The sequence below is a fragment of the Dermochelys coriacea genome, chromosome 13, assembly GCF_009764565.3.
Source record: "Dermochelys coriacea isolate rDerCor1 chromosome 13, rDerCor1.pri.v4, whole genome shotgun sequence".
NCBI classification, from domain to species: Eukaryota; Metazoa; Chordata; order Testudines; family Dermochelyidae; genus Dermochelys; species Dermochelys coriacea.
Window position 1 is genome coordinate 25320409 of NC_050080.1, and position 22233 is coordinate 25342641.

General features: G+C 49.0%; 1 protein-coding gene across 7 annotated transcripts in view; it reads right to left on the minus strand.

The window, feature by feature from the left end:
• SGK2 (serum/glucocorticoid regulated kinase 2) overlaps window positions 1-22233 on the minus strand; it is a 40786-nt gene that overhangs the window by 11876 nt on the left and 6677 nt on the right. For 2 of the 7 annotated variants that reach the window (XM_038370403.2, XM_043495735.1), the window contains exons 3-8: window positions 9781-9850; window positions 7762-7819; window positions 5792-5841; window positions 4958-5015; window positions 4132-4215; window positions 3184-3315 (exon numbers count right to left, since the gene is read on the minus strand). In XM_038370403.2, the coding sequence (XP_038226331.1) occupies window positions 3184-3315; window positions 4132-4215; window positions 4958-5015; window positions 5792-5841; window positions 7762-7819; window positions 9781-9850 (452 nt within the window). Of the gene's footprint in view, window positions 1-3183; window positions 3316-4131; window positions 4216-4957; window positions 5016-5791; window positions 5842-7761; window positions 7820-8736; window positions 8846-9053; window positions 9200-9780; window positions 9851-17064; window positions 17333-22233 lie in introns of those variants that run through there. The other 5 variants (XM_043495736.1, XM_043495737.1, XM_038370402.2 and 2 more) reach the window with 5 other exon arrangements.

A 22233-nucleotide genomic window follows, 5' to 3' on the forward strand; every position in this document is an offset into this window, starting at 1 on the left:
TGGAGCCTCTCTGTCACCCCGCCCTCTAAATTCTGCCAGTTCTCCGGCGGAGAGGGATGCGTGACAGAAAGGTAAACGCCCAGATAGAGCAGCGGACCCGTGCTCCACCAGATGGCCTGAAGCGTGGGTGGAAGGGAGCTCGCCTGCCGCCAGTCCCCTACCACCAAGCCAGAGCTCTTGACCCAGTTGACCTGCGCGGAGGAGGCTGCCGAGTAGATGGCCTGGCAAGCCTCCACCCGCGCCAAGTCGCCCGGGTCCTGGACCACAAGGAGCACATCATCAGCGTACGCCGACAGGACCAGCCGCAGCTCCGGCTCCCGCAGCGCCAACCCTGTCAACCTCCTTCGGAGGAGACAGAGGAAGGGCTCAATCGCCAGAGCGTACAGCTGGCCCGAGAGGGGGCACCGCTGCCATACTCCTCGCCCGTAGCTGACCGGTTCGGTCAGGGTCCAGTTGAGCCTGACCAAACACTCTGCAGAGGCGTACAGCACCCGGAGAAAACTCACAAACCTGGGTCCGAAGCCAAACGCTTGCAGAATGCTCAGGAGATACTCGTGATCCACCCTGTCAAACGCCTTCTCCTGATCTAAGGACAGGAGGGTGAATGACAGACCATCCCTACACCCAAGTTCCAATAGGTCCCGGACCAGATATAGGTTGTCGAAGATGCTGCGGCCCGGGATGGTGTAGGTCTGGTCTGGGTGGACCACGTCCGCCAGCACGGACCCTAGCCACAGCGAGATGGCTTTTGCCACGACTTTGTAGTCCGTGCTGAGGAGTGAGACGGGACGCCAATTTCGTAAATCGCAGAGGTCCCCCTTCTTCGGCAATGAGGCCAGCACGGCTCGCCTGCACGAAAGAAGGAGGCCCCCTCTCTGCAAAGACTCGGCCCAGACGGTGACTAGGTCTGGGCCCAGGACGTCCCAGAACACGCGGTAGAACTCCACGGTCAGCCCGCCTATGCCCGGAGATTTATTGGTGGGCATGCGACAGAGGGCTTCTGAGAACTCGGCCAGAGTGAGAGGCAGCTCTAGCCGGTCTCGGTCGCCCGCGCTGACCGTCGGGAGCTCCTCCCAGAACACTCTGCAAGCGTTAGGATCGGTCAGATCCGGGGAGAAAAGGCTTGCGTAGAAGGCTCTCGCCCCCCCGCACATCTCCACCGGATCCGTGAGGGGAGTGCCATCTTCTGCCAGTAGGCAGATGACATGTTTTTTAGCCCCCCTCTTTTTCTCCAGGGCGTAGAAGAAGCGGGAGCCGCGATCCATCTCCTGAAGGAGACAGATGCGGGATCGAACAAAGGCACCCCGGGCCCGATGGTCCTCGAGGGTCCGGAGCTCCTCCCGCTTCTCCCGGCACGCTCCGCAGAGGGGTGGATCCTCGGGGCTGGTGGCCAGACGCCTCTCCAGCTCTAAGACTTCCCGTTCCAACTGCTCTATCGCCGCATCCCTCCATCGGCTGGCGCCCCGGGTGTAGTCACGGCAGAAGAGCCGGGCGCGCACCTTCCCTAGGTCCCACCACCATCGCGCTGAGGGAAAGGCACGCCGCTGCCCTCGCCAGGCCAGCCAGAACTCCCGGAAGGACGCCACGAAGCCCGCATCCTCCAGCAAGCTGTTGTTAAAATGCCAATAGGCCGGCCCCGGCCTCTCCGCGCAGAGGGAAGCTGTCACGGTGGCTATATGATGATCAGAAAATGGCGCCGGCCGGATGCTGGAGGAGTGGGCTCGTGAAAGATGAAAGCGTGATAAATAAATGCGGTCCAACCGAGAGTGGCGCGACCGATGGGCCTCCACCCGGACAAAGGTGAACGTGGAAGTGTCATCCGGGTGGTGGTCGCGCCAGACGTCCACCAGGGAGTGGTGTTCCACTATCTCCTGGAGGACGGTGGCGGCGGCCGGCTCTGCTCGGTCCCCGAGCGGTCCCGCTCCTCAAGGGTGATGTTAAAGTCCCCTCCCAGGACCAGGCACTCCTGAGGATCCAAGATGCCGAGGAAGGCGGACGCCTGCTGATAGAATTGCAGCCGCTCCGGGCTCGCTGTAGGGGCATAGATGTTGACGAGGTTGACTATGAGCCCCTCCATGCGGACCCGGGAGGTGCAGCAGGCGGCCCGGCACAGCCTCGGCGACCCCCAGCACCTCGGGCCGTAGGTCGGGGGAGAACAGGGTCGCCACTCCAGCCGTACGAACTGTGAGGTGGCTAAAGTAGACCCTGTCCCCCCAATCCAGCCGCCAGCAGAGAGTAAGGTGTGCCAGCCATACAGAATTAGCTAGAGCCAAGCTGCCTTATTTAGCAAGCTAAAGGTTCTCCTGGATGGGTGCAGCCATGCCCCCCCACTGCACCTCCTCCCCAACATCACCATTACAGCCAACCTGATCTCAGGATAGTTCTGATTCCACCTCGTTACAATGTGTAGTGTAGACTGGACCTGTAAACAGGCTAAACATCAGAGACAATGTCTGGCAATGACACAACTAAGATCCCCTCTCTCCTATGAATTGTAACTGGGCAGGGAACAGCCAGGTTCAACCAGGCCTTGTGATGGAGCATAGAAAGAGCCTTTGCTGCTTCAACATTTGCTTTCTGTTGAGGTTCAGGAATGGGAAAGCAAGTGGTGCCAGAGAGCAGCTTCCATATGCTAGAACAGGATGCATGAGAGGGACTCATACTAGAGTTTTGGCAAGGCAGCTATAGTCAGATTTGACCCCCAGTGGTTTGAGACACTGCCATTCCCCTCCCTCACCACCCTTGCCTCAGATGTTCCTTCACTGATGGGCAGCCCGACCTCTGATGTGCACCAACAGGAGAAGGCCCACATGAAAGATTGCAGCTGAAGCCACAAGGCAAGCAAGAGAGTTAGGTGGGGGGGGGGGCGGTATTTTACAATCTAGATCCGAGAGTGCCTATGTGGCCAGGCTATTGCATGTGGAAGATTTTGCCAGATGTTATTTCTAAGGTGCTTGGCACCAGAGTCTCATTCAAAAGGCAGTGTTCCTAAGACAGGTCTCTGACTAGACTGATCAATGTCACAGTAGTGTGTGTCCAGCTGGAACAAGGCCATTTCAGGAACAGGCATGATGCTGCTTTAGCACAAACCTCCACAGCCTGATTCCTGATGGGAGACAAATAGAGCCGCGACTGTTAATGTGTACAGTGTGAGTCTAAAATGACAGCTGTTCTTGCACTCACCTCTCCTCCATTGACATAGTCTAGCACAAAGTAGAGCTTCTCGGAGGTCTGGAAAGAGTAGCGGAGGCCCACCAGGAAAGGATGTTTCACGTTTTTCAGCAGCACGTTGCGTTCCGCCATAATGTGGGTTTGCTGTGCAGAACCAGGCAAAGATGTGTTAGTAAGTCAGTTAGTGTCATTCCAGAGTCTGGCAGGCGCGCGGCCACCTAGTGCTGAGAGATCTTCAAATGGAAGGTTTTCGACAACTTCCAGGTATTGTTATTCATTCTGAGGCCAGCTGACTGTTCCTGTGGGTGACTAGGTTTAGTATCCAAAAAGTCAATACCCAGTCCCTCTAAAGGCTGCCTTGGAACCTGACTGAGCTAGCAAGCAAAGGCTTGTAGAACAGGATTCCTCCAGAACCACGTTTGACAATTCTTCCGTCTCCTACCTCCCTGCAGCCCATCACAACACACGCATACTCCACCCTGTGATACGCACTAGCGCCCACAGTCTACAGCCCAGGGCCTCCTCCTGGAAACACAACAAGACACAGTGCCTACAACTGCGAGAGCTCATCAATGAAGTTAATGGGTCTACTCACAGCTGTAAGCGCTATACTCACTAGTAAGTATTTGCAGAATCAGGCCCAGGATTTGGTGTGGAAGCAGAAATATTGTTAATGGTTACAATGTAGACATAGGGGCTGGGTGGGCAAGGACTGAGCAGTGGCAGAGTTTGTTTGCATCATGCTCAAGCCAGTGCTGTTCAGCTTTCCTTTCCTCTGCACCATGATCATTCAAAGGAGCCCCCTGAAAGTGAGGATCGGTCGGGGCGTACACCAGCAGCGACTAGAGCAAGCAGCACAAAACACACTAGTATGATGCCTTGCTTTCATCATGAAGAAAAAGCACCAAGAAGAGAAGTAAAACCCTCCTCCCCTCCCCAGAGGGCTCATCTATAATGTACCTCCTTTTTCTTCAGGATGGATTTCTTCTGCAAGACTTTCACAGCATAAGACATCCCATCAGACTTGCGTTTGGCCAAGAGAACCTACAGCAGAAGGGCCAGGTGAAGGGCATGGATCTCTGGTGCTCAACATCATTCCAATTTATTTTGTTAGTGTTTCACATCACCTTTGCACTGGTGCAGGTGACTGTACAAGGAGCCAGGCTATGATTTTAGAGCATGAGAAGCCAGCCAGGTGTTTTCTCCTTCCATCCCTTGACAAGGGCACACAGCAAACTAAGCTTCCCCTCAATTCCCCAGCTACCTTTCCCCTCACTCCACCCAGTATCCAGCTAGAGCAGTTTCAGAGCACAGAGGGAGAGAATCCCCTTCCTACAGGATCACTGTCATCTCACAAAGCACAGACATGCCCAGGGACCCTCACCTAGTTGTGTGTGAATGTGCCAAGATGAGCAGTATTTCAAGTGCTGCTCTATACCCTACATCCTACTACCTTTAGGGTAGTAAGATACCACTCACCCTCTCCTTCTGGACTGCTTGGAAGGAAAGTGGACCAAGAAACAAGCCTGGCTCTCAAGCCTTGCCAGGCAATGAAGATGCAAAGCACTGGCTAGCCTGTTGCCTTTGACCTACCCTATTCACTCGTTTAGTGCTACAGGCCTCTTTGTTCCCAGGGCCGTTTCTGCACTGGTGACGGGCTACTCAAGAGAGGGGCACATGAAGTCCACTCCACTGCTGGTGGAAACTAGTTCAGCAAAGGGAAAGAGGAGACCATGCAAGGAGGCCTTTAGAAACCCATGACTGACCCTAAGCTATACCCACTTACTTTTCCAAAGCTTCCTTTGCCAATAACTTTCAGAAAATCAAAATCCGTTGGCTTGGCACTGTTGGACAAGGAGACAGCAGGTTACCACCCAGACCACCCATTCCATGGGCTAAATGTTAAGTAAGGTTTTTTTCAAAAGTACATGAGGAGGGTCAGCCCTGGAAGATGGATGGAAGACATAATCTTCATTCACTAGATAAGCTTCCTTCCCTCCTCCAGCCACACATGGAGCAATCCAGCAGGCACAGATTTTGTATGGTGCAATACAGACACACAAGGGCAGCAGTGGGGTGGAATTCCTAGCCAAGTATGCCAGACACATGGAGAATCTGTTCTCCTGAATATGACAGTGGCAGAGAAAGCCGTTAAATCCTCAAATGCACCTGAAGGTTAGGTGCAAATGAAGCTCTTTGCTTTCTCTTCCCAAAGACTGGGAGGAGCTCTGGCTGATAAAGCAGACAGCAGGGAGATGCAATAGAATCAAAATAAGGAAGAGTCTCCCTCCTCCACCTAACACGGAACCAAAGTACCAGGTGGAAGCAGCAAAAGACAAGGGGCTGGGGGTGGTATTAGAGTGCGGGCTGGAGATGAGGATCCTGACCTCAGTCAAAGTGACAAAGCAGAAACCTGAACATGTGACTAGCTATGGCTGAGCCCCCAGAGAGCTGAAATTTGAGATAAGCGCTATATCAGTGTCTGCCTGGGCCATTTGCTGGTTATGATTTCTTTGCTCAGATGGAGCAAATCAGATGGGAAGCCAATCATTTATTTCACTGCAAGGCTCACCTTGTGCACCAGGTTCAATACTCTCCCATGTAAACACACGCTACTTACTTTGGATTAGCAGAAGGGCCAAGGTTGATGTTGTCAGTTGGTGTCAGAGGCTGGAGGAGACACAGACATTAAACTATTAGTCAGCGGTTCCCGCAGAAGGAACCTGGGATTCCAGTGAAGAGTTTCAAATCAGACATGTTCTTTCACTTGCTGCAGGAAGTCATGTGTTACAACCCCAAACAGACACGCTCAGCCTATTTTTGAGTCAGAATCTCAGCCAACAGTGGCCCTTAGACTGCAGCAGTTGGCTTTATCCCGCCACCACCAGTTCCCAACTCCTCCAAGTTCACCAGCGAGAGTGGAACAAATCTTCTGGTACCTGGCTGGATAAGTCCCTCCAGAAGGAAGAAGGTCCGTCGCTGGACGCTGCACAGGACGGGTGTGGGAGGAGAGGGGGAAATGTTATTTCCCTTCCTCACCTAAGTCCTGTTCATATCCTAAGGCAACAGCATCAGCCAGAACCCATGCGCCCAGGCAGGCCCCTCATCAGCCTGACTTAGCCATTCGGAAGGCAGCTACTCTTGTGAGGAAGTGATAGGAGGAGGTTTAGCTGCTGGCAGGGTTTGTGTGAGATGAACACCCTCAGCGTCAGGAAAAGCCAGGTGCGGTGTTACACTCATTGGTCCCTCTTTGTGCGCGAGTCACACAGGCCGCAGGAACACAGGGCAATTGCCACCGTCTGCGCCGGGCGATGGATTCGTACGCAAGCACACTAGGGGAGAGCTCCCCATTTCTGTAGCACTTACAGACCCTCCCTGCCATCGCAAGGGCTGGCAATCTTATCCCTGTTGCTAGCGAGATTGCAGGGACCCTAGACACCTGCCAAGCATACCCAGGGCTGGAATTCAGAGCCAGGAAATTAATTTTCCTACCTCCTGACAACAGCACTAATCCAGCCCATGGCTCAGGGACCACTCAGAACTGAAAGGTACACTAAAGCCCTGGAATTTCGCTTTTCTCTGGTGGCACGGGGCGGGGGCAGAGCCTGTTCTCTTCCTGCCCATCCCCCATAACACAGGTCCTTTTCCTCCTCTTCCCCACCTCTAGCCACAGGGGGATTTTCCCTGTCCCTACACTTTACAGGAAACAAGCCCTCTCTGCCAGGACTTTGTGCTCCTTACACTTCTGCTTCCTGCAGTGACCCCTGGTCAGAATCAGAGCAGCTCCCTCCTCTCCATCCAGCATTGCCCATCAGTGACCACAGGGACAAGACAGTGCTAGAAGGAAGCAATCCCAGAGGCTGCCGAGGCCAACAGGAGGAGTGTGCTAGTTTTAGAGGGTAGAGTCTGCAAGGACTAACGCCAGGCAACACCCCCCACCCTGCCAAAACACCTTTGCAATGCATGATTGTGGGCTGGGAAGAGACAGGCGCGCACACACCCTCACACCCTGAGCATGGGGTGGAACTAAAGAATCTCCACCCTGGAGGCGTGTGATTGACCCGCTGAGCTCCAGGGGAAGTGAGGGGTGTCTACAGCCCTGCCAGGAGATCAGCTGGAGGGATAGTCACAGGTGAAGCACAAGGACCCTGCTCAGCATGGACTCACTGCAGCCCTGTAGGAATGAATCAAATATGCAGGTGTTGGGTTAAGAGTGCCCAGCCTGATGCGGTTTCTGGGCACTCTTTTTTTTGGGTCATGGCTCAAGATCCACAGTCAACTTGATGGTGATGCTCCCAGTGTGGCTGAGGAATCCTGCAATAACCGGAGCTGGGGTCGCAAAAGTGAGGTGTCGTGAGTCACCTCCCACCCATAGCAAGACAAGGGTCATCTCTCCCCCATACCTGGAATGGAACAATTCCAAACAAACTGCTCTTTGCCTGCAAAGACACCCCAGCCTCCTCCCTCTTTTCTGAGAGGAGAGAAGGATTAAGGCTAAATTGTCCAGCTCACATTTCTCCTACAAATGTCCTTCCTCCCTGTTACAATTAGCAGTAAATCTGCATAGGAGCCAGCAAGCCAGAACCTTACCTGGGGGCTGTTATCCGGGTTTTTAGAACGGTCCATTAAGAAGATAACTCTTTCAGCACTTGAAAGAAAAAGATGATAATAAAATGAACCAGCAAGGAGACTGTTCATCAGCACGTAGCCCTTAGCCCCCAGCCTGTCAGGGTTCAGAGCCAGCCTTAAGCACACGGAAAGCAGGCACCCATTAAGGGGACCTGCATGATCTTCCCAGATGAGCATGGATAGAGCAGGAAAAAGGGTGTTACCACCCAGTAACCTGTGGCATCACAGATCATACTTTCAGCACAACGTTTGGAGCCATGAGGCCTGATTCTTCATTGCCCTGCAGCTTGTATAGCTGTTTCCATTAGTGCAGAGCGGGGTACAGAATGTACTCTCTCTCTCTCTCTCTCTTATTGGGTAGCATTTAGCGCCCTCATTCTGCACCCATGTAAGTGACAGCACAAAGTGCAGGCCTAACAAGAATGAGGCCCAAGGTATTTAAGTTCCCAGGAGCAGCCACAAGACTATCTAAAACTCAATTATCAGGCGAAAATTTTCAGGAGTGGCCACTGATTCTGACACTCTGTGTTTGGGTGTCTTACATGTGATGCCTAGTACCCCATTTTCTCAGCTGTTGAGCACCTGAACCTTTCATTGGGTTCAACGGGGCCTCAGATTGGATGCCCCTCCCCACAAAAGGCACCTCAAAAAAGTGGCCCTTTTTGAAAAGAGGCCCCCCACTTCTACTGAACTCAGAGTGCAGACGGAAAGTTGCTGCTGGGACAGAAGCAGCCAGAATTCAAACAGAGACAGTGTCTCGTCAGGGCAACTCTGGTTCAGCCAATTGCTGCAGACAGAGCTGCCCTTGGGGTAGTGAGACCCTTTCACTTTCACTCAGTCACACTCCACAGCCTCTTAAGAGGGGGGACCTTACAGCCTAACAAAAACCACGATCATCTAGTGCAGCAGCCCAGGTGAGGACTCTTCTTAGCTCACTGTATAGAAGTTCAAGCAGGTGCTGAGAACAGCATGGATGCTATGCTTTCAGCCTCATGATGTGCTCGGGCTCAATCCCCCTCTCCAGACCCAGACGGTCCTTTTGGCTCTGCAGGGAAGCCAAGATAATGCAAGCTGGGTTTGACCACATGGCTTTTCCCAGGACGGTGCTGGCCCAGTTTTGATGCCATTTCCCAAGCCAGCATAGACCAGGTCCACACACATCTGACACAGTTTTACAGACTTTACTAGCCCAGGTAGCAAAGCAGGTCTGGACCCAGGTGAGCTCTGGGCTGCAGGAGGCAGGCCAGCATTACCTGGGGCATCTTTTAGGAAAGAGCCGTGCTCAGCGATGGTTCCGAGCACCAGCTCCAAATGGCACTTTGAATCGACAGGTGCAGGAAGGAACCAAAAAAGAGACACTTTGTAGCTTGGTCCTCTCTAGTTCCCGGGAGCTGGTTTTCTATGGTTGTGGATCATGTAGATAAGAACAAAGGGAGCCAGTCCCAGCCCCCACTTTCCCTTCTAAGCCCTCCCCTTTAGCTAAGGTTAAATAATATCAAAACCAAGCTCCTTCCCCACACCCCGAAAGCTTCACATATTGTCTTGGAGGAAGCTCTGCAGACATATGGGGGGATCCATCCATCTCTGGAGCATTATGCAGGCCCATGAAAACCCCCGCCCCTCTGTGCCCCTTGTAACCCGCCAGCCAAACCGCATACTGAACACCCCTAGGTCTCTTCCTCCCCCCTTCCCCCCAGTGCCAGTGTGATCTCTCACAAGCAAGACGTTCCCCCTCTGCAAGACACACGGGCCACCTGGACTCCCAGCAGCTAGAGAAAGCCCCTCCTCCAAAGCAGAATCAGTGCCATGGCAGGGGACGCTCCCTGGCAGTGCCTGTTTGTGCTGGAGGCAGTTCCCAGAGCCCTGCCCACAATTCTGGCCCGTGCCAGCCCGCTCTGCTCACCAATTATTGTCTAGAGCAGAGGTTAGCAGGCTGTGTTTTAAAGGGCTAGTGTCCCATTGAGAGGCTTTTATACTCACTAGGAGCACAGCCTGGAGCCCGAGGCCTTGATGGTCTGTTCTATCCTCTCGCACCCGTGCTTTATAAGATCTGCGGGAAAGAAAAGTTAGAAAACTAAGCTGATTAGCTGGCGGTGTGAGCACAAGAACACAGAAGCCTGTTTGTTCCTAGCTGACCTTGCCCTGCTCTTCAACATCCTTCCCCCCCTCCACCCACACACCAGAGTAGCCAGGCATTTATAGGAGCCAGGACAGCTTCCCCCACCTCCATCAGGGACCTTTCCTCAGTTTACAAGCTAACCAATGAGTGCTGATACCTGGGGACCCCCAGAGGTCTGGTTTGCACAAGCCTCCCCCCAGAAATCACCTCTCAGAAAAATTCCCTGGGTCTTAGTCTCCCAGCAGGGAAAAAAAAAATCACAAGACAGATGTGTTTACACTGGCATACATCATACTTGGCACTAGCATCGCCCCTTTCATTCAGGGCTCTCAAAGCACTTCAGAGCATGAATCAGGCCTCACAACATCCTCAAGCAAGCCTCATTATTCCCCACACCCAATCATGACACTGAAGTGACTTGCACAACAGCAGCAGCAAGCCAGGGTCAGTCAGGATTAAACCCTAAGGGTTGTCCTGCACCTTGTGTTGTCCTGCACCTTGTGTCATCAGTTGCACCAGCGCAAAGCACGTGTCAAATGTCACCTGTCTGATTCGGTGGCATTTTGCTGTCACTGTGTAATAAGTGCAGGGCAATGGAAGAGTTGGGCCCAGATATCCTGTTTTCTGGTCCCCCATCCTACAGGCAGAATAGAACTGGATCCAAAAACGGGAGCATTTTTTGAAAAATACACAAAAACACATACATATATATTTACAGACACAAACACACACATAAGATATAAAAACATGGCAGGTTTCAAAGAGGAATGATTTTTTTGGTTAGCTAATAAATATTTTCACAAAATTTCCGGGCCCTTCACTTCAACCCCCGCCTCAGTTTTGCAACAGAAAATAGTGGGGGAGGAGAAGAAAAGAAAGGAAACCAAAAGATTTTTATTTAAAAAGAATCTTTTACAAAAAAAAACAAACAAACCCAGAAGATTCCTTTTTTTAAAGGGAAAAAAAAAAGGGAGAGGGCATTTCCACGAAAAATAGTGTTTCACTCAACAAGTGTTGAACAGCTGTAGGACAAACTCAGCAGCACTGACTGCAGATGTACAAGCCCTCCTAAGCTGGGAGTTCCTTTAGCTCAGGTAATATGTTTGGAGATAAACGTGAATAAATGACACTTTGCATATTAGCCTAAACACCTGGCTGGGAATTTGGCAGGGGAGCCAAGTCCCTGAACAGACAGGCATAACTGTGAGCTGCGTAGTTGTTAACAGGGCATAGTCCGCTGGTCTGGGACCCAAGATTTAGATTTGGTGATGAGATAATAGACTTTACAAGCTCCTACTATAGATTCAGGGCCAAAGAAGTGGAATGAACCTTTCTGTAGTCATTTCCCTGCAGCATTATGAGCCCAGTAAGACAGCAGCATTGTGCTGTTGCATGAGAACCAGAAAGTGATGCTAGGTGTGCCTGCCATTGAAGTGATGGCTGCAAGATCATCTTTCCAGGTGCCCAAGAACCGTAATCTACTTGCATACAGATGCCCCCTCCCTTCTCCAACATAAGTGCACTAGGCAGTAACATTTACCTGGACTTTTCTCTCCCGTGATAAGCTAAGGGAAGTTTTTTCGATTCTACTACCAATAAAAGTTTGCATTAGAGTTTGTTTGCCCTCCCCTGAGGTTACCGGGATAGCATATCAGAGGGCTGTATTTATAATGCCATGGACCAGGCTGCTCATTGGCAGAGAGCCACATAAACCGGCCAGATATCACTGTCAAAATGGAGAGCAATGTGAAGAGTAAACCAGCTTTGCAATGGATAACATGGTGACCACTGGCTTTGAGAGCACAAAGGCAGCCCCTGAATAGCAGAGCAACTTAACCCAAGCCACGGGGACTGGTAGAATGAGAGGCAGCTCAAAAAGCAGCCATTCTTAAAGGGCAGGGAGGAATTTTAAGGATGCAATAGTCTTTCATTTCTGTGGCTTATGGACTTGTCTATGGAGTAACTGGGACTGAAATAATTAGTAGAAGTTGTCTGGTGCTAGTCTGTGCATAGATGGTCTTACTGTGAAATAAAAGACCCCTATTCTGATATAACTTAAGCCAGCAAAAAAAAAATCAATTAAAGTTATCAGAACAGTGTTACCTTACTCTGCAGTAAGAGCATCTACGCAGACGAGCATCAAAATCAAAGGAGTTCGTACAAGTGGTTTAGGTATTTCGGTTCCAGTGACCACTGCAGACAAGCCACAGCAGCCAGCTTTTGAAGACAGCTCAGCACACAGGGTATGGAGCTTTCCTAAAAATCTGTCCCATACTTCTGATTCTCCTCTCATTCACACCCATGTAAGCCCCTTGATTTTACTACGGATTTTCACTGTGTGTAACTGAGAGCTAGGTTCAAATTCCAGACTCAGGTCATAACAGAGAAGGAAGTGGTAGCTCCTAGCTTAACCCCTAGGAGGACAGACTAGAGGGTCTCTCCAGGTCACTAAGAGTAAGGGGTTCTCAGGACACATTTTTTGGTGGCCTAAGAGTGCAGCCACCAACTCTTGCTGGTGGCCGCTCTCACACTTTTTCCTAAAATACTTAATTAGCATTAAGAAAAACAAATAAATATGCACATATACATGTCCAAATCATTGTAATTTATTTATTGCTAGTTAGTAAGTCTGTTGTGAAAAGTGATATTAACAAACATGAAAGTATCACTTTTCATAGCAGACTTACTCAGCCCCGGCAAGCCTGGGGACAAATTAAGCCCTGGATGCAGGGGACAAAGTAGGCAGTAGGGGCCGGGGCGATGGAGTTGGGGGGGGACCAGGGGAGATAGTGGGGGGCCAGAGTTTGAAGCCCAGTAGCCAGAGTCCAAAGCCCCATGGCCAGGAATGGAGCCTGAAGCCAGGCAGCTGGAGCCTGCTGCCCCACCGCTCTAGGGGTGAAGCCTAAAGCCTGAGCCCCACCACACCTGGGAAAGTGGGGAACTCACCAGCTGCCTGTTCCTCCAGTGTTGTGCCCCAGCTGTCTCCAGAGTGGGGCAGGGCCCAACCCCTGCTGGCAGCCCCAGCAGCCAACACCAAGACGATGCATTCAGGAGCAACGGGAGGGAGAGGGGCTGCTGTTTTGCCCCCAGCCCCCAATCACAGCCCAGGAGGCTCTGGCTGCAAGAAAATCTGCCGGTGGCTGCATTTGAGAAATGCTGGCCTCTGCACTGCGTTAAACCCAGAGCACCAGGTCTCAGAGTCCAGCTTAGCTCAGCTGACTTGGGCTTGTGAGACTGGGGCTACAGGACTATAAAACTGCAGTGTAAACAATCAGGCTTGGGCTGTAGCCTGGGCTTTGAGACCCCGTGAGGGTGGAGGGTCTCAGAGCCTAGGATCCACCCAAGCCCAAACGTCTACACTGCAATTTTATAGCCCTGCACCCTGAGCCTGCTGATCCAGGCCAGCTGTGCTGTGCCGCAGGTCTTTTATCTCAGTGCAGACATACCTTTACCACAAGAGAGCTAGTCTCCTCCAGAGCTGGGCAAAATTTTTCAACAAACTTCCCCCCCCCCACCCCGCAGATTAGGTTCTCCCCATGCATTCCGTGAGCGTGATTTGATTTCAGCAAATTGTTTTGCTCAAACAACCTAAAAAGTTTTTCCAACTTTTTCAGAGGTTTTTCATTTTGATGTTTTCAAAATGAAACGCTGAAACTTCGATTTGAAACAGCTTTTCTTCATTTCAAAGTTAAACGGTTTAAAATAAAACTAAAAGTAAGAAGAAAAAAAAACCCTCAAGATCTAAACAAAACATTTTGTTTGACCCAAAACATATTTGCTCGGTTTTTTTACTTTTCTCAATGGCCAGCAAGACAAAAATACACTCAGATCTGGTCTCCTCCTCCAAGCTGAGGCACAGGATGAGGCTAGTGAAGATTGGCGGGATCAAAACAGAACAGCATTGGCAGTGTGTTGGGGGTGCGGGGCAGAGTTTGCACCGCTTCTGCTCATTTTAAGTTCCTCTCCGGTGGTTTCTTGCTGGATTCAGTGAAACTACTTGACAATTCACTATGGGAGAACAGCAGTGCTTGCTTTGTATCTATCAACTGGATCACTCAGGAACCAGGACCTCACTTTCTTATGCATTTGAGAAACACTATGCAGGTCTTAGTTCGAGGTCAGCCCTGTGCTCCTAGTACCATTTTCAAGGCACCTATTGATATGGCTGTGATCAGAACCAGGCCTGCCATCCTTCCCCGCTTGGTCCACACACACCCCTTTTCTATGAGGCTCGCCTTCTCTTAAATCAAGGCAGCTTCTGCCCCTCCAGGGGTTTCAAACCAAACAGCAGGTACGCAGGCAGTCACAGATCCTCCTTGCCCTAAAGCCTGGAGATCTTCCCAGCACACTTAAAAACTAAAAATAAGACCAGAAATAGGTCACAAAGATACACGAGAGTTCGGTTCGAAAAGAAGAATGGCTGCCACATTCTTGCCTCTCTTGGGGCTGCAGGGAAGCTCGAGGCATAGCAAGAGCCCCAGACTGGATGAGGCACATGACTCCCAATGAGTTCACTTACATAATGGCAGCGCTGTACTGGTGGGAGACCGGCTGCTGAACCACCCACCTGTCCATCTCCTCCCCACCCTCCCAGTCTAGTGCTGAGAGAGTCACCTTCCACAAACCAGAGGCACTTCAGAGGTGGCCGGCACCTATTCTCACGGCAGCCATGCCACCGCACAAGTTGAAGCAGTCGTTATAGCTAATAACAGCCCCTGCAAAAATATACTCTGTTCAGAGCACAGGACAAGCAGCTGCCTCCTCAAAACCCTCTTTCCACAATTTCACCAGACGCGACCCACATTCCCATGCCAGTCTATTATTTAATACTCTCCCTACATATAGATCACAAACATGATTCTTACTTTGCAAGAAGAGGCAATCTCATCATAGCCTTGTTTTGTGTGAGCCCCACTCCCCACCCCTCTTCTCTGATGTCATCTCTCCCTCCTCATGTCCTATCTAACCTCATTGTAAACTCCTTGGAGCAGGGACCTTGCCCTTATCCTTGCCAGGAAGTGGTAGTAAGGACAGGGAAGCTATAATTGTGCAGGCAGTTTGTATTGTGGAAGAAGCATTAGGTTTAAGAGTCTGAAGGTCTGACTTGGTGTGGTACCGTTATACAAGGCACTGGTGAGACCTCACCTAGAATACTGTGTGCAGTTCTGGTCTCCCATGTTTAAAAAGGATGAATTCAAACTGGAGCAGGTACAGAGAAGGGCTACTAGGATGATCCGAGGAATGGAAAACTTGTCTTATGAAAGGAGACTTAAGGAGCTTGGCTTGTTTAGCCTAACTAAAAGAAGGTTGAGGGGAGATATGATTGCTCTCTATAAATATATCAGAGGGATAAATACAGGAGAGGTAGAGGAATTATTTCAGCTCAGCACCAATGTGGACACAAGAACAAATGGGTATAAACTGGCCACCAGGAAGTTTAGACTTGAAATCAGACGAAGGTTTTTAACCATCAGAGGAGTGAAGTTTTGGAATAACCTTCCAAGGGAAGCAGTGGGGGCAAAAGACCTATCTGGTTTTAAGATTCTACTCGATACGTTTATGGAGGAGATGGTATGATGGGATAATGGGATTTTGGTAAGTAATTGATCTTTAAATATTCAGGGTAAATAGGCCAAATCCCCTGAGATCGGATATTAGATGGATGGGATCTGATTTACTATAGAAAATTCTTTCCTGGGTATCTGGCTGGTGAATCTTGCCCATGTGCTCAGGGTTTAGCTGATTGCCATATTTGGGGTCGGGAAGGAATTTTCCTCCAGGGCAGATTGGAGAGGCCCTGGAGTTTTTTTTTTTTGCCTTCCTCTGTAGCATGGGGCATGGTTGACTGGAGGGAGGCTTCTCTGCTCCTTGAAGTTTTGAACCATGATTTAAGGACTTCAATAGCTCAGACATGGATGTGGTTTTTCATAGGAGTGGGTGGGTGGCATTCTGTGGCCTGCGCTGTGCAGGAGGTCGGACTAGATGATCAGAATGGTCCCTTCTGACCTTAGTATCTATGAATCTATCTATAAGTCACCAAGCTCCTGCAGCTAACCAGAGAGAGGTGTGGTTACTGATAGAGAAAACACATTAAATGCATAATGCCAATCCACGCTTTCCCAGAACAGTGGTTCTCAGCCAGGGTATGTGTAAACAGAGATCTTCCAGTGGGTACATCAACTCATCTAGATATTTACCTAGTTTTACAACAGGCTACACAAAAAGCATTAGCAAAATCAGTACAAACTAAAATTTCATAGAGTCAATGACTTGTTTATGCTGCTCTATAGACTATACACTGAAATATAAGTACAGTATTGATAGTCCAATTGATTTATTTTATAATTATCTGGTAAAATGAGAAAGTAAGCAATTTTTCAGTAACAGTGTGCGGTGACACTCTTGTATTTTTATGTCTGATTTTGTAAGCAGGTAGTTTTAAAGTGAGGTGAAACTTGGGGTATGCAAGACAAATCAGATTCCTGAAAGGGGCAGAGTAGTCTGGAAAGGCAGAGAGCTGCTATCCTAGAACATAGATAGAGAAAGTCTGAGCACAGAGTTGTTCCCCAGCTAACGTTTCATTGTACAAGTGCTCGGGGATGACCAGCCATTCCTCCAATGTTTGCTTTAGCTGTCCAAGCAAGGCTCCAACTTCCCCTGCCACACATCTAAGAGATAGAGATACCCAAGGCCAGACAGCTCAGTTACACTTTCACCTCCCCAGAGTTCAGTGGCGTTTGCAGAGTTTAGGACTAGGAACTAGCCAACAGCATGAGGAAAGGCTATAAGCAGAGGGAGATAGCTTCCCTTTTAATTTGTTAGTTACCCATCTCACAGATTCTGGCCTGTTCACATTTGCATGGAGCTTTGTTCTGAGCGCTCCCCAGAATAAACCACAACCCTTGTGTTCCGATTCCTTTACAAAAAAGTCGCAGCTGTAGGACAAGCTCTAGCTCAGTGCTATGCACAGGGCACCTTGTTCCCATGAGGATCAGCACACAGAAAGTCAGCCAAACTCATCTGTGTCTTAGAACAGTGAGACAAATAAACCTGACAAGCCAGAACAATAGCTAGATGTTTAAAATCTCCAGCATTTTGCAAAATACATGAGAACAGGAAAGGAAGCATCAAGAGCGCACACACACCTGTGATCACTTCTACCAGCAGAGCCAGCATCCTGGAGTAAGGAAAGCAATCCACAGCAGGCTGGTTCAAAGACATCTCAGCACCCAGCTTTACCATCCTCTCCGGCACTCACACCACAATCAGCTGCCCTCCCTGAGCATGTGCCTTTTAAAGGCTGTAGAGAAGCAGCAAATGCTGCTACAACAGTCAGGCCTGCCCCAGGAAATTCACACACCCTCCTCTTCTCCCTTTGGGTCTTAAACATCCTCCTTCCTGCCACGGCTGCTGTCTCTGTTGCAGCCCCAAGGGGAGGAAGCTAAGAAAGGAGAGGAAGAGGGAGCTGATTTGCTGTTAAGACACCCATGCTGGAAGAAATAAAGCAGAGCAAGGTTTGAGACCTGCGTGTAGGTGATGATGAGGCAGAGAGGATAGGCCCATTTGGTAGGAACCAATTAAATGCCTAGTGGGCATCCGAGTTCTGATGGCCAGTGTGGGACTGTGCAAGAGAGAAGCTGTCTCCCATTCCCCCCCACCCCACCCCTTTCAGAACACACAAATCACCCATGGCCCCTGATTTTCTGCTTACTAAGTCATTTGACCCCTTCACTGCTGGATTACCTGCCACATGTTCCTATCCATGTTTGCAAGCTTGTTCAGAGTTTTCCCCCCACTGTGGCCAGACTTCAGCCTTATCAAAATGATGCCCTATTGATAGTTCTTAGTATCACTACCCCCAGGCAAACCCCTAGTGCAGCTAGGCAAAGCTGCTCTCTAAGGCACGCTTGTACTGGTGCAGCTTACTCTGCTCTCAAGGAGTGCTGGGCCAAAAATGGGTTTTCCAGTTTGCTGGCAGTTCTGAAAATTGGGGAGAGGAAAAGCAGTTTCAGGTTGACCCGAAACCAAACATTTTTGGAATTAAAAAAACATTTGTTTTAAGGTCAAATGAAACGTTTTGTTTGACCACAAAATGAAACGTTTCCTTTACATTTCCAGTGTTTTTTTCTGTTTTCATCCTTTTTTTAAAAAAAAAAAAAAAATAGAATTAAAGGAAAATTCAAAAACGCCCAGTCATTTTGACCCCCAAAAATCAAATCATTTCAACTTTGGGGGATTTGTTTGTTTGGTTTTCAACATGAACAATTCAGTGAAACTGATGTGAATTCACAAAACGTTTGAATCTGCTGAATCTGCTTTTTTTTGTTGAAAAAAGTTTCAGCTGTAAAATTTCCCTCGGGGCTTGTCGGCACGTACAGTGCAATAGCAGTGCAGCAGCCTTGGTAGTGCTTTAGGCCACGTCTACACTACCACTTATGTCTGCAAAACTTACTTTGGTCACTATGCTTCTCCCGCCGACATAGCTACCGCCGCTCGTTGGGGGTGGTTTAATTATGCCGACAGGAGAGCTCTCTCCTGCCAGCATAGGGAGGCTGTGCCATTGTAAGGTCTCTAGTGTGGACATAGCTTTAGTGAAGACACTCCTATGTCGATAGGAGAGTTTCTCCCATTCCTGTAAAAAGAAAAGGAGTACTTGTGGCACCTTAGAGACTAACAAATTTATTAGAGCATAAGCTTTCGTGAGCTACAGCTCACTTCATCGGATGTATTTGGTGGAAAAAACAGAGGGGAGATCCGATGAAGTGAGCTGTAGCTCATGAAAGCTTATGCTCTAATAAATTTGTTAGTCTCTAAGGTGCCACAAGTACTCCTTTTCTTTTTTCGAATACAGACTAACACGGCTGCTACTCTGAAACCTCCCATTCCTGTAGTTAATCTACCTCCCCAAGAGGCAGTAGCTATATTGGCTGGAGAAGCTCTCCCATCAACATAGTCCTGCCTACACGGGGAGTTAAGTCAGTGTAAGTAGGTTGCTCGGGGTGGATTTTTCACACCCCTGAGTGACGTAGTTATTTCTTTATAGATCTGTAGTGTAGACATGACCTGAGCTCTAGTCTCAGGAAGGGTTCACCTACACTACCGCAAACTGTGGCTGCTAGCTGCTTTGTTTGTCTACTGGAGGGGTTTGCTCTCGTGTAGCTCCACCATTGGCTGGCAACTTATGGCTGAAGTCCCCACCCACTAGAACGAGGCCATAGATCTGGGAGGACTTCCTGACAGTCTTATAAATGAATGGCTGTTCTCTTAAAGCTGCAGATGGACCATATAGGTTACTAGATCGACTGTGCAGGAGACTGAGCTGCTATTTGCAGATGGCCATTTGGTGGCATGTATGAAATGAGTTGGCTGGGCCTCTGCGGCAAGTGCCCACATCACAAAAACAGACACATTCACAGCTAGCACCCTGGGAGAGAGGTTAAGTGCTGTAGGGGACTAACCTACCCTTGGGGATTTGTCTGCACCACAATTGCTAATGCTGTTGGATCACACATCAGCTAAGAACTATACATTGTAGTGCAGACAGAGCCCTGAAAGCAGTGCTTCCAGCTCAGGTTGGAGGTGCATTGGAGGAAGAGTTCACACACAGTTACTACCTTTGCTGGTACCTGAGTTCGGAAAAAAAGGATGCTTTCAATTTATAGGGCTATCAATCTGGCACTTTTCACCTGCAGTAAATTCACGCGCACGCACGCACACACGCACACACAGAGAAACTGCTGCCAGAAGCATGCAGTGAAAGAGTTAATAATCTTCTGAAACAAAGCAGAAGCAGAGGGGGAAAATACCCGTTATGAAGGGTCTACCCATCTTCTCCCATTTCATTAAAAATAAACATTTTCCCATTGATTCCATTCTCATTGCCAATAAAATCTACTACTCTCAGGTGACAGAGAATGTCATCCCGTAATAATGTGCTTTGCATTGTTTTTAATGTAAAATGCTAAGTGAATACTGGGGACATCAAACCATCAAGGGTATGTGATACTATGCCCATAAACTCAATGGGAGCAGGATCACATCTTGTAAGACAAAGTAGGAGACATTCTCCCCCAGAGAGTATAAAAGGTCTAATTGGGGTGGGGGTAAGGACAAAATTTTGATTTTTTTTCCTCCAGAGTTTCAGCTTTCATTAAGAAAAAAAAACCAAAACCTTCCATAAGTGACCCAAGTATAACTGATACAGCAACCTCTTCTTGAGTTTGAAGAGTGGCTGAAACAATAGTGGGATAGTGGGATAACTCAGATACAATGATACTTTAAATGTCAACATTGTTAATTATTTTGCTGCTTATCATGTAAGAAGCGAAAGGCAGTATCATATTGCTTGAACCTTTCTTATTCCCATGAGATCAAATCCTGAAGTTCTTAGCTAAAAATCTACAGCAATTACAGCTGATCAGGAAATGATTAAATTTCCCATGAAAATTTTTGACAAACATAATTTTTGTCTAAATTTTTATTCAGAACAATTCCGTTTTTTAAATCACAAAACTGTAAGCCAAACATTTTCAGGTTTTCAGCAACCAAAAAACCAAAATATTTCATTTTCAAATCAATATTTTATGGTTTCCTTCCCCTCCCCCAATGACAACACCAATATTGTTTATAAAAACATCTATTTTTTCCACACAAAAAATCTCTTGTCAAAAAGCCACTTTCTGTCAAAAAAAATGTTTTGGAAAGAAAAATTTCAGCCCATGCTAATCACAAGGTGTAATGGTGTAAGCATATAACAGTCTGGAAAATGGTGATTATACTCCTGGGCCCTCTCTCCCATTGACTCTCTGGTCTATTTAGATTGTAAGCACTTTGAGGCAGGGGCTGACACTCCATGCGTACAGCACCAAGCATAAGGGGACTCTGCTCTAAGGAAGAGGCCTGTAGATGCAATCACAATTCTGGCCTTAACGCTGTACATATAACTAATCCAAAAGAGATAAACACAAAGGCACTGCCACTGCATCCAACTTTGGGAAATTAATCCAGTCAAAAGCCTTTACATTACATATTTTTAATTGTGATCTTTTTCCCTTCTATCTATACATTTATGCTCTTCTGATTTTTTTCCCTTTGACTCCAGTTCCCCTGCTCTAACCGCTAGGTCATGCCAAATCCCTTGTAAAGGCATGCTCCTTTTGCACATGCACACACACCATTTTTGTGCTCACCTTGTAGGTACAAATGAGGCCTACAGATGCCTGAAACTGTGACTCCAGGTGAGCAAAGGCTGGGGAGGCAGGATTAGCCTCTCCCAAAGCTGAGGAAGGAAATGAGCACAAGAAAAGTTTTGGGTAAAAGAGCAGAAAGCCAGAGGGTTCCTAAAACAATGAGCAAGGGGGAATTTTTGGCTCTTTAGGAACTAATGGGAACTCAGGACTCTGTGAAGATAGACTCCTGCCAACGAGTGGGATAAAGGAAACAGGAAAGTTTTACAAAGGGAGAATGGGACTAAAAGAACTCTGCCCAATGACTCAGGGCATGTCTACGCTACAAAAATCAGTTGACTTAAGGTAAGTTAACGTACAGCCACCGTAGCAATTACAGTGGTGGTTCAGGTCCACACTGTACTCCTGCTGTCAGCGGTGAGTGTCCTCACCAGAGCACATCCACCAGCTTAAATGTGTGGGGCACTGACAGCAGAAGCCCCACTGCCAGAGGCTGACAGCCCCAGGGCTGGGAGCTCCAGCTATGGTGGGGGCTCCCCGAGCTAGCGGGGTTCTACCTGTGAGCCCTGTGTAGGACTGGCAGCCAACAGACGATGTAAGCAATGCAGTGTGTAGAGGGACACTGCATTGCCCTAACATCGACCGTAGTGCTACGCCTCTCGTGGAGGTGGCGTTATTAGGTCGGTGTAGTGGGCAACTTACATCAGCAGGTGCACCATTGTACTGTAGACACTTACAGAGTTAGGGTGCTGTAAGCTGCCTTACGGTGACCTAACTCTGTAGTGTAGACCAGGCCTCAGGATCTGTTTCAGCTGCTCCCAGAAATCCAATCCAGATTGCTCTCTTCCTCCTTCCCAATGAAGAGGCATTGCCAGTCTGACCCCAGGGGAGTTTCACTAGGTCGTTTACACTAAGGCTATGGCTACAATATGAGGCTTTTTGTGACAGAGCTGTGCTGCTACAGCCATGCCTTTAAAAGCCGCGCAGTGTAGCTGCTGTTTGTCGGCAGGAGAGAGCTCTTCTCCAGACAAAAAACTTCTACCCCCCATGAGTGGCAGCAGCTTTGTCAGCAGGAGAGCTGTTCGCACCAGCACTTTTTGTCAGTAAAACTTTTGTCATTCCGGGGGG